Raw genomic sequence first — 12,837 nt, forward strand, 5'->3', positions numbered from 1 at the left:
ATATATATATATATATATATATATATATATATATATATATATATATATATATATATATATATATATATATATTATATATATATATATTATATATATATATATATATTATATATATATATATATATATATATATATATATATATATATATATATATATATATATATATATATATATATATATATATATATATATACTGCGAAATTCATGCCTAATTCAAGTATACTCCGTGCGCACCTGGGAACTCGTTGAAATTCGAATTCAAGCTTCCAGTCCGTATAATATGATGTGACCTTGTCAACATGTGGTTAATCGTTAACCTTACTATTGCTTACGCTTAAATAATAATACAATTTTGTGATATTGTCACCTGTAATTAATTCCTATTTTAAAGGCAGACCATTTGAAACATTCCCATCTAATAAATATGGGTAAGTCTGTTTATTTAGCTATTTTTTTTATAACCAAAGTATTAAACGGTGTTTACATTTTGTCAACAACAAAACTGCATTAGGTAGGAGCACAGTTGTTCGTTGTTCGTTGTTCTGTTCTGTTTTCTGTTACTGTAAAGGGAGCGAGCAAGCACGGAACTGTGCGATATTGCCAACGTTACTTTTTAATGAAATTGAATTTATATTACTTTTCATAAAAATATTTTTAATAACATATACATTAATAAGGTAAATTATAAGGCATATACATTAATACAGTTAATATATCTTGTGTGTCACAAACATTTTTATATAGTCTTTTCTAGTTCATATTTAGTGTAATGGATTATTTTCAATTATATAAATGTTACCTAAAACATTTCTACGTACTGGCAACGCTGCATAAATCTCAATTTGTTGAGGGCAGGCGAGTACATCGAGAAGCAATCAGTGGCGTAACAATAATACGGATTAGGTTAAAAATTCCACACGAAAATTTTATATAATTTACTTTAACTTTAATATTATGTTAAACAAAATAATATTTATTATACAGGGTGCGCCAGGGTGCATTGTTTTATTACGGTTAAATTATAGAATGCCTACATAAAAATGATTTTAAAGAAACTGATTATACATCAGTATACGTCAAAGACGTCTAAAATTTAAAATTATTTTAGATTATACAGGGTCAGTAGAAGCAACAGAATAAACAAAAGTTGTGTTTTTTAAATGGAACACTTTATTTATTAAAGCATTTTTGAATATATTTTTTAATAAAAATATGAGGACTATCAAAAATGACCCTGCATCACCTACTAAGAGTTATTACCAGGGGGTACAAACACAAATTACAAGTATTCAATTTCGTACAATGTATATATAACTTAAATATATTCTATTAAACACTGTAAAATTTAATGTCTTTCAAATATTTATTTAAAATATTATTTTTTCTTCTTTCTTGGGTGTATGTTTTGCATTCTAAGAGAATATGTTTCAAAGTGATTTGGATCTTGCAGTTGTGGCAGAAAGGGATGGCTTCTTTATTTATTAAGTGAATATGGATTGGTATAGTATGTCCTATTCGTAGTCGAATTATTATCACTTGTTCACAACGTTTGAGTGGGAGTGGTAAGGTGTTGCCGACAGTTTCTATGACTATATATATATATGATAGTCTATGACTATGTATACTCTGCCATAAGTTGGTAATATGTTTTTTAATGGAGGTTTTATGGTCGTTTCTAGTTAGCATGTGTGATACAGGGATGCTTTCATTTAGTGCAGCTTCATTCGCCAGTTGGTCCACTGCTTCGTTTCCCTTGATTCTCACGTGTGATAGCACCCATAAAAAAGTTATTTTTATGTTTTTTGTTGATAGTAGTATGAGTTCATTTTTTATTAGCATTATAATTTCATTTGATGAATACAATTGCTGTAAAGCTTTTAGTGTACTTAATGAGTCAGATATTATAATATAATGAGGTGCGGATTTTCTTTTGCAAACTTTCAGTGCCTCTAAAATAGCCAGTGCTTCTCCAGTAAATATGCTACAACTCAGAGTTAGTCGTATTTTAAAATGATCTGCTTCATGTATGTAAACCGCTGCTAGTCCTGATTGAGTTTTTGATGTATCAGTGTAGATATGTAGATATGTATTTGGGATAGCGAGTAAGGGATGTATTTACAATTGGTGGACTAGTTGACCAAGAGGGAAAGTTTTGGGTTGGATTTATGATGGCGCTAAACTGCTCACAGTCGTAACCACTGAATTTGATTCTTTCATGAAAAGGGAGTGTATTCATAGGTTTAATTTTGTAATTACTGCTACATTTAGGTTTTAAGATATTTGAATGTATGGTATTTGAATGATTTGATGATACACGAGTTGCATAATTTAGTGACAATTGTTGCCTTCGTAAGGGTAAAGATAATTCGTTAGCTAATACTTGAAGGCTATTGGTTGGGCTAGTTCTAAATGCGCACAGAGCAATTCTTAGTGACATTGTTTGGATTAAGTTTAGTTTTTTTAATGTAGTTTTTTTGGCAGTACTATAACATATTGAGCCGTAGTCTAATTTGCTACGTATAAGTGACTGGTATAAGTTTAATAGGGTTCTTGTATCTGCTCCCCACGTACGGTTTGAGAGAATTTTCAGGAGATTAATTCTAGGTTGACATTGTTTTTACAAGGTATGTATATGGCTTTTTCAGTTTAGTGTACAATCTAGGCAATTTATTTCGTTTGTTTCTTTTATAGTATGTCCGTTTAAAGTTAGATTAACGTTCTTTTTATTTTTCCATTTGCTGAATATTATGTACTGTGTTTTTTAGGAGAAAAGTTAAAACCAGTTTTAAGGGACCATTTTTCCAGCGTGTGTAAAAACTTCTGTATTACTTCAGCCGCACATTCCACACTTCTGCTTTTGTTGGAGGTAATCAAGTCGTCTGCGTATAAATTGGCTTTAATCGATAATCTCATTTCGTCCAAAATGTTATTTATTGCAATCAAAAACAATGTTGGGCTTAAAATGGAGCCCACTTTGATAGGGGGATAATAACATTGAGTTTTCTAGATGTATCGTTATGTCCAATAGTGTTACGCTTAGAGCAGTTTAGTCCATCAATAGAGAGGAATAAACGATAAGTTTTAGACGTCGCCGTCTATACCAATATACTAGTTGTAATACGACTTGCAATTTGACCAAATTAATTCTATCGCGGTAAATTCACAGTGATAAGGAGGCAGTCTCAACACCTCATGACTATATTCTCGGAGCAACTCCTCAATTTTCTTTTCTGTTATTTTTGGCTATTTATAGCAATTCAGCTTTAGAAAAATGTGGTTCATTAATATTATTTGTTATCAACTAATTAATAATTTCTTTCCTTGAAGTAGTTGAAGGTTGTTTGTTTAAAAGGACGCTGCGGTAAGAAGCATTATCTATTTCAACCAATGATGGCTGTTCTAAATTAGGTAATAATTCTGTTGTTATCCACTTAGTAGAAAGTATTTTATTCATTTCTCCATGATAATCACTTCATCAGATTTTAATTCAGTTCATTCAATCAGATTTTGAACAAAACAATAAATTTGCTCCCGAAACAAATTCTTTGCGTGAACCAGCGTGAACAATTACAAAACGTTTGTTATCATAACCTCTTGTTTGTTATCATAAACATCATAACCCCCTGGTTTTCGGACACTTTTGGCACTATTGTTTCGCCAAAAATTTGTTTTATTTCCTTTGGAGTAAATCCAAGTTTCGTCTAAAAAACAACTTCTCTTGTAAATACACTTTCAAGATTTTCCATATATTTACGAAGGTGTCTGGCTCTTAGAGCAGCAATACTAGTTTGCTCAATTAAAGCTCGTCGATTGTCATCCCTTTTGAATTTAAATCCGATGTATTTTAACAATGTACTAGGCGATGATTTTTCAATATCCACTATTTCTTTATCTCTTAATTGATAGGTTAAACTCCCAAGAATAACATGCTTCTCTGAAAAAAAAAAAAAGAATTCATTATCGTCTTTATAGCCAAAAATAAGTAGATAGAAAATTTCATGAAAATTGAAGTACCTACCCAGGTTCTTGTTTATCATAAAATTCACACTAAAGAATTAAATACTTACTCTGTTGCTACATATCATACAACGTATTCCGTACTGCCATTTTTGATGCCTATGGCATATCAGTCGTCTTACTTTTAAGACGACGTCTATTTTTGCCTGGTTTTGAAAGGACGCGATTGTTTTCTCTCCTTTTTATCTTTCTCTTGTTTTTTCTTGTTTTCTTTCCTTTTTTACTCTTGGTTTGGTTGGAAAGCAAGGTCGCAAGTAAGTGAAAAAAAGAGAGACTGGAAAAAGTAACTACAAAGAAATGAATAAAAAAATACTTACATAGATTTCCTGGGCAACACACACAAGAAGGTTCTTAAACTATTTGAACTATAAGAATCTTCTCGCTGGATGGAAAGAATGTCTTTTCTTTCCTAAAAAAAATATATTAAAAAATAATTAATATTAAAAGTGTGAAAATCTTTTTAAAGGAAATAATTCTACACTTGGTTTAGTGATAAACAGTACATATGTATTATTACTTCACCATAAACAGTTATTACAAATAATATTAACAATATTTAAAAACAAAACTTCCAATGGCGCTACTTGTAATGATTTACAACAAACTCCATACGTTGGGGACACTACAGGAATTTAAATAGCAAAATGAAAATATCTAGATTTTTCAAAGAAGATTACATTGAGGTTAATTTTTTAAAACCAAACAAATCAAATTTATGGTTATTACCAATTGTCAGAAAAAGATAATACTAACTGCCATAAGTCGAAATGAAATATTTAACATTTTGAAACAATAATTAAATTTTTAAAATTAATTGCAGTTACCTCTAATATGATAATCAGCTAATCCATAAAATTTATAATTTTATTTATTACAATTTTTTAACTCGTTATAAAATCAAATTTTATTAATGAAAAATGTCTATTTTTACTTAGAAAAATGTTAAACAAAATGTACCTTATATTACTCTGGCTGAGTATTTCCATCAAGAACGGTAGAAGGTAAGATATGCCTACAACTAACAATTTAAACGGATCTTCTTAGGACCAAGCGACAAAAGAACTCGGACCAACCGTTCGAATCTGCCATTTAAATATAAAAGGTATTAGTGGAAGTAAGTGTGAGTACTTTCAAAAGGTTCTCATTGAAAATAATATCGACGTGGTCGCAATTCAGGAAACACATGTAGAAAACGAAGAACAAATTCTCGCTAGAGGAAGAATTCATGGCTATGATTTATTGGGTGCAACTTACCATCCAGCTTATGGAGTAGCAACCTATGTTCGAAACAAAATAGAAAATGCACACGTATGTTCTACATCAGACATAAATCACATTCATACGGTTACGAAGGAAATGGAGCGAAGAGGTTGACACTTATTTAGTCTTTGACGCTAAAGATCAGGGAACTTTTCGATCTGCAGCCTGGAAACGAGAATACAACCTAGACCTATGCTTTGTCTCCACAAATGAAAACAATCAACCCCTGGCAACTTCACGTACAGTACTCCCAGATTTTCCACATAGCCAACATAGACCAGTTGTAATAGAAGTTGGCATCAAAATACCAATAATAACATCTTTTCCTCGACCTAGGTGGAACTTTAAAAAAAGCAGACTGGACAACTTTTACTGAGAGATTGGACAAATGTTTGGGATGGATAACCCCAACACGTGAAAACTACATGAGATTTGTTGGCGCGGTTATCTCTACAGCGAAGAAAACTATACCCAGGGGATATCGTAAAGAGTATGTCCCAGGATGGGATGAAAAATGGGAGAAATTATATCAAGAATACAACGAAAGCCAAGACCGAGAAATTGCGGACGAACTACTGCACAGTTTGGATGCAGCCAGACGACAAAAATGGATGGAAACTGTGGAAAAACTAGACTTTAGTAAATCAAGCAGAAAAGCATGGTCCTTACTTAGAAAACTTGGTAGTACCAGACACACAACTAGAGATAAAGTACCAATAGTTCCCAACAGAGTGGCCTCCCACATTGTAGCTACCTCAAGAGCACCTAGAGATTGTGACCACACCACCAAAGTAAAACAAGAACTAAAAATACTGAAGTCTGGATGCCCGCTTACATCCCAATACTCTGAAGCGTTTACTCTAGAAGAAATTAACTCAGCAATATCAGAAGTTAAGACTGGAAAGGCACCCGTCTTCGATAAAATTCATCCAGAATTTTTACTCCACTGTGGAAAATATGCTAGGAAATGGCTGGTTGATTTCTATACAGATATAATAAAATCAGGGGAAATCCCCCACTCAGTAAAAAGGGCCTCCAATATAGCCATATTAAAACCGGGAAAGGTAAATGATCAGCCTCAAAACTACCGACCGATTGCACTGCTGAGCTGTGTCTATAAACTGTTGGAACGATTAATCTACAACAGAATTAGTAATAACATATTTGAATTGATACCTATTGAGCAAGCAGGGTTCAGAATTAACCGCAGCTGCACAGATCAGATCCTATCTCTAACAACACATATTGAAGCAGGTTTTCAAAGAAAGCAAAAAACATCCGTTGCTTTCATTGAGCTATCAGCTGCATTTCCAAGTCACAATGGGCAACTCAAAAAGTGTCCAAATGAAGCTCAGCAATGGACTGCCACAGGGATCTTTTTTTTGGCACCCTTACTGTTTAATTTATACATCGCGGACCTACCTAGGACAAATTCGCAGAAATTTGGCTACGCTGACGACTGGGCCATTGCAGCAAGACATAGTAACATGGCAGTTACAGAAACAATACTAACGGATGACCTTGCCATTATGGGAGAATACTTTCGCAAATGGAGGCTACGGCCTAATGCGACGAAAACCGAAGTGTGCTGTTTCCATCTAAATAATGCCCAAGCCAACAAAAAACTGTCCGTTTCACTTTGAAGACAGACTACTAACTCATAACTCAACACCAAAATATCTTGGAGTGACTCTTGACAGAACTTTAAGTTTTAAAGAACACCTACAACGAACGGCAGCAAAACTGAAAACGCGAAATAATATAATCCAAAAGCTATGTGGTACCACATGGGGGTCCTCAGCCTCCGTACTCAGATCATCTGCTATCGGACTTGTATACTCGACAGCTGAATATGCTTCCCCAGTATGGCTTAATAGCAAACACACGAAGATTATTGACACCCAATTAAACCAGACAATGCGAATGATTTCAGGTACAATTAGACCAACACCCAACTATTGGCTTCCCATCCTGAGTCACATTCCACCGCCGAAACTACGAAGAAGTCACTCCCTTCTCAGAGAATATCGAAAAATCCAGTCTAACCATCAACTACCCATCCACCATGATAGGCGTGATATCGAAATGAACAGACTGCGCTCCAGATATCCTGTCATGTTAAGGGCCACCTCCTTACATCAGGAACATTTCGACCTCACCAACGCTTGGAGAAGACAATGGGAGCGCGACTCACCACAGGAAGCACAGCAAATGGCCTGTATCGATCAGAAACCGCCACGCTTTGAACTGACCCGGAGTACATGGACAACGCTAAACAGAATAAGAACAAGAAGCGGTAGATGTGCTGACAGCTTACATAAATGGGGAAAAGCCCTTACTCCGGAGTGTGACTGTGGTGCGCAACGACAGACCGTCCGCCACATTGTTGAAGAATGCCCCCGAAGGCGGTTCCTTGGAGTTTTTGACGAGTTCCTGAATGCGAGCGAAAATGTTTTAGACTATATTAATGCATTAGATGTTCGTTTATAATACTCCATGTAATGTTTTATATTGCTTTTAAATATGTGTTCTTATTGTATGCCATACGATAAAAAAATAAATCCATCAAGAAGTTTTTGGGCATGGAAATGGATCCAAAACACTGCAAAATAACATCAAATTGTGTCTCGCTTAAGCTGCAATCTGGTCTGAAATGACCAGGGAACACAAATAGAAGCTTCTTTGGAAGTTGGACACTGGATTCGGGCCTCGGATTATCCTGGATGACAAACCTGTGTAAACCTCTCAAATTGTTGTAACGCTGCTTTACAAATCTCCTACATAGGACACAACCAACAAATCGGAGATTAAGTCACAAAAAAACTGCTAATTTAAATTTTAATTGAAAATACACCTCTCCACATAAAAAATTAGCCGGCTTTTGAAGATTACACCGACAAGCTATTTCTTCCGAATTTTAATCCCAAGTTTTACTTAAACTACACATTTAACTGCTACTATGACTTTACACTGTATTTCCATGACAAAAACGAATAACGAATAACCATTACGAATTTGAAGAAAAATCCGGACTCAAACAATAAAACCAAAATCTTAGGCGATCTATCGTAGAGTAAATCACTTTACACTATATTTTCATGACAAAAACGAATAACGAACAACAATAACGAATTTAAAAAAGAAAAATCTGAACTAAACAACGAACCACTTTAACGATTCATCGTAGAGTGATAATTCTCTTCCCCGCATAACTTTCTCACCAATCTAAATGGATATTTATTTGACGCGCAATATTAGGCGGCATCCCGATTAAAGAATGCAATTAAAATTTATTATATATACAAACCAGAAATGTTTATATTATTAATCCCAATGACGCAGAAGCATTGAGAAAATATTTCGGTGTTTTAATACATACAGGATGGTTTGAAATGCTACAAATTCAACACAAGTTGCTGCGCTTAGGAATTTAGCGTTTTTCCAGGCATATCTTAAAAATAATAATAGTAAGTAATCTCGAAAATATACAAATAAGTTTCGGTTGGACGGAACTATAACCAGACTCATGTAGTTTAATGATAATTTGTAGATTAGAAAATATTATTTTTCTCATTAGCTTAAAAATAAATACTTACCGGAAATAATCAAATTAAGAGAGCAACAGTTCAAATTCAAATAAATCAATAAACACGACAAATGAGCTAATGTCACTGTCAACAAAAATTATAAACGTCCAAATTTACAGTAAACAAGGTATCAAAGCATCGAGTTAGAATCTATGGAGAGGGCATCAGGTGACTAAAAACGACCTCACTGCGGCCATATTGTTTTGATCGTTTTGAAAGTTCGTTTATAATTGTTTACGTTTGTTGTTTTTCGAATATTTTTGTTTTATACTTTTATAAAAACGGTAATATTATATTGTGATAGTGCATAATAATGGTTTCTTATTCTCAACGTAGTTGCAGTAGCAGAAGCAATGTTAATAAAAAATCTTCAGGAATACACAGGTTCCATAGGTTAGTATACAAATATGTAAACAAAGTAATGGCCCGTACTTTAGAAACTACTGCAACATAATTATTTTTATTTCTACACAGTATTTCCATTGTGATATTCGGCAGATATTCAATTTTGTTTTTTTAATAATATATAACTTTTCTAACTTTGTTAATTGCACTAAATTTTTAAGTGTCAGTTAATTTGTAGTTATCAAATATATATAAGTTGTAAAACGAACGTATTTCTTTTATTTCTTACCGTATATTCATTTTACCCTTTAAAATATTATTTATATTATTATCTCTTTCAGATACTATTGTAACTACAGATGTTATTTGACTGTATTAATTTATCTTTATGTATAATATTCGTGTTTTTAGTGTTTACAGCGGGATAAATAAATCATAGTTTATTAAAAATGTATTGCACTTTTTTAGATTATGATTAAATCTTCTGAATAACTAGTCATATTTGTATAGTAGTTTTAATATAATTGAGTCATGCCCTGATATCACCGCCATATTGGTATGATCGTTAGCCACACCTACTGACGCCGCTTTTAATATACACGTTAATATGCTCAGGTTCTCCATAGATTCTAACTTGATGTATCAAAGGCATGCCATGTTGTTGATCCTTGTTTAACTTATTGTGATTTATATGCACAAGCGGCCTAATTTTGTAGTACTAGTTTCTGTGAGTAAAAAAGAGGTCTAGTATAAATGTAATTCCCAGATAATTTCGTGTGTAGGATAAGATACGAGTGGACGTACTATATTATACAATTCGTTATAATATCTGTGGCTATTTGCCAAAAGTTCATATGTCAAAAATCACGTTATTCAGCTTTGCGAATCATGATATTTGGTTAACTATTATTAAAGATATATAAGTTAACGACCAAACATGATATATTAAATTACTTTAAATTTTTGTCAAAAGTTGATAAGTCGACATTCAAGTTTTGTCACCATCAGATTTAAAATGTGGACGGATGTTTTATTAATATACCTATTAATTTTGGTTACAAGCTAACAGATAACGTAACATTCAAAATCGCCGATCGCTTTATTCGTTGTTTGGGAGAACAGTTCATTCTACACAAAAATTGCTAATAAATGCTTTTGTTTAAAATTATCTTAGCTACATTTTTTCTATGACTCACAGATTCTTAGAAAATCGTTTTTTTTTTTCGTTTTCCCCTCTACGTGGGAGGTTTTAGATGAAAGCCCTGGGGTAAAAGTTATAAGCATCTTTTTTAGCGTCCTAAAATTGACATTTTTAGCGAAATTCAGCTTGTTCGTTTGATTTTTAGAGGTTCAGTGGCATTTTCGTCAGCTCTGACGATTGGAGTAGACATCTTTCGAGACGGACAATAAACGACATCACGATGACCATTTCACTCCCTCCGGGGGGGTCAGGACTGAAGAGTGTTAGAAAGAGTGAATAATATAGATAGATCACAGCTAGGAAATAAAGACTCTTATTGAAAACGCCAGAAGCTCTTTTATTGATCTTAGGAAGATTCTTTGTAAATTACATGCAAACATGACATAACTTAACTTCGTTATGAGGGTTTGCTGGTAAAAATCCGCCACATTCATTTTTTTTTTCAAAAATGGTCTTGCATGGGAAATGTACAGCATAAACACAACATCTCCATATTAAAAGATCAGCTGTAGCCATAGTTCACTTGAGAAATGTATCTTTTAACTAATACAAGCTGTCTAATGTGTTATCTAAAAACAAATCATTAAGTTTTAGTCGACTTTACCATTGTATTTATCCTGTTTTTTTTCTAGATAACGAATCTTCACCGAAGAAAATCCTGTTTCTAAGAAAACCAAATGAAATAATTGATATTACGCCATATGGAAATAGTGATGATCACGAACAGGAATATATCGCACTGGAGAAATTCTTACATACTATTGAGAACAATATTAGTGATACTATCCTACCTCTAGACAATATTTCAACTTTAGACTTATCCCGATGTAATCTAGAAAATTTGCCAGATAGCTGTAAGGACCTAAATATAAAACAATTAGTACTTGCTCACAATAATCTATCCAAAGTACCTGTTTGTATATACAGCGGCATGAAACATATAGAGCATCTTGATATTGGTCATAACAAGATCGAACAATTTTATATAGCTCCAGCTTGTTTAAATGTGCTTAAAGTCCTTAAAATCAACAACAATTTGTTTAAATCTCTGCCCCAATTTATCACTAATTTTCAATGTATAGAGTTGGAGGAAATTAATTTTAGCTGCAATAACTCTATGAGCTATAAGTTTACCAAAATGAGCTGTACGATGGACAAAATGAAACTGAAGAAGGTAAAGTTTAAGAATAGTTGTTTGTTGGACGCCGATTATGACTTTCTTAGATGTTTTAATTTCATCGAATATTTAGATCTGAGCAATAAGTATAGAACTTTTGTTAACAAGTTGTACGAGACTGATAATCTTTTTGTGAACCTAAAATGGAAGCATTTGCAGGTATTAAAGATGAACAACTTATCGATAGGAATGTTTCCCGATGGGATCTGCTGGGTTGAAACGTTAAGGGAACTCTACATTAATAACAATAATATTTCATGGTTACCCGATGGCATACAGTTTCTTGTTAACTTAAGAGTGTTGGATATTTCTAGTAATTTTATTGTAGCAATTCCACAACAAGTAGAAAAGCTAGTTTCGTTAGAAGTTCTCTTAGCATGTAGAAACAGTATTGAAACCTTACTTGGTAATATGCCTGCATTAAAAGTATTAGATCTGTATGATAATTCTTTGGATTCATTCAATATAAATTGTGATCAATTGGAAGAATTGGATCTGGAACTAAATTATTACAGCACTAATGAAATGGTAAACTATGAAGATAAAAAAAATACGTTACGATCATCTTTAAAACAGTTAGCAATTCGAGCAGATGGTATAAAAATATTGGAAAAATATCCATCTACGAGATCTTCTTATTGTAGTAGAAGTAGTTCTACTTCTACAAATTACTCTTGGAATGATATCATTCCAACGGTAACTGTATATGACGAAACGGAGGATTGGGATTTGCCGGTTTCTTCCAAACCAAGGAATCCGGATATTGATACTGCTGATGAAGAATGGACAGGTGAAGAAGACCATTACCATAAAAGTCGCTGCAAAGTGTATCCAAAGGTTTATGTTAATGATGAAGACTGGATGTTTGAGGATGCTGAATAAATTGCAATGGTGTCACATATAGATTTAAAAAAGAAAATTTTTATATCTATGTTTTGTAATTTTACAATTATCGTCCATTATATTTTAAAATAATATATCGTAGGTCCTAATTAATAATTTATAATTTTGTTCATCACAGGTATGTGGACACAGAATAAAAAGCAACTCATATATAGTACTCTCCTAGTAGTAATACAAATGCTCAAGATTCTATTCCATAAAATAAAGTCGAAAAAACATAGCACTTCGCCAACCTAACTCTTAGTTCCAATTTTAAATCCCTTGTACATAGCAATCTTCTCATTTTGTTGAAATTTGCGCTAGCCTTTTCTGTTCTCATTTTTATTCCACAAATATATACTCCACA

General features: G+C 32.9%; 1 protein-coding gene across 1 annotated transcript; it reads left to right on the top strand.

The window, feature by feature from the left end:
* The first annotated feature begins 290 nt into the window (after window positions 1–290).
* Window positions 291–12,565, top strand: LOC140440750 (uncharacterized). The gene is made up of 2 exons (XM_072531123.1): window positions 291–429; window positions 11,044–12,565. The coding sequence occupies exons 1-2, from the start codon at window positions 426–428 to the stop codon at window positions 12,468–12,470; spliced, it is 1,431 nt and encodes a 476-aa protein (XP_072387224.1). The 5' UTR covers window positions 291–425; the 3' UTR covers window positions 12,471–12,565.
* The last annotated feature ends 272 nt before the right edge of the window (window positions 12,566–12,837 follow it).

This window comes from Diabrotica undecimpunctata, chromosome 5 (assembly GCF_040954645.1).
Source record: "Diabrotica undecimpunctata isolate CICGRU chromosome 5, icDiaUnde3, whole genome shotgun sequence".
NCBI classification, from domain to species: Eukaryota; Metazoa; Arthropoda; class Insecta; order Coleoptera; family Chrysomelidae; genus Diabrotica; species Diabrotica undecimpunctata.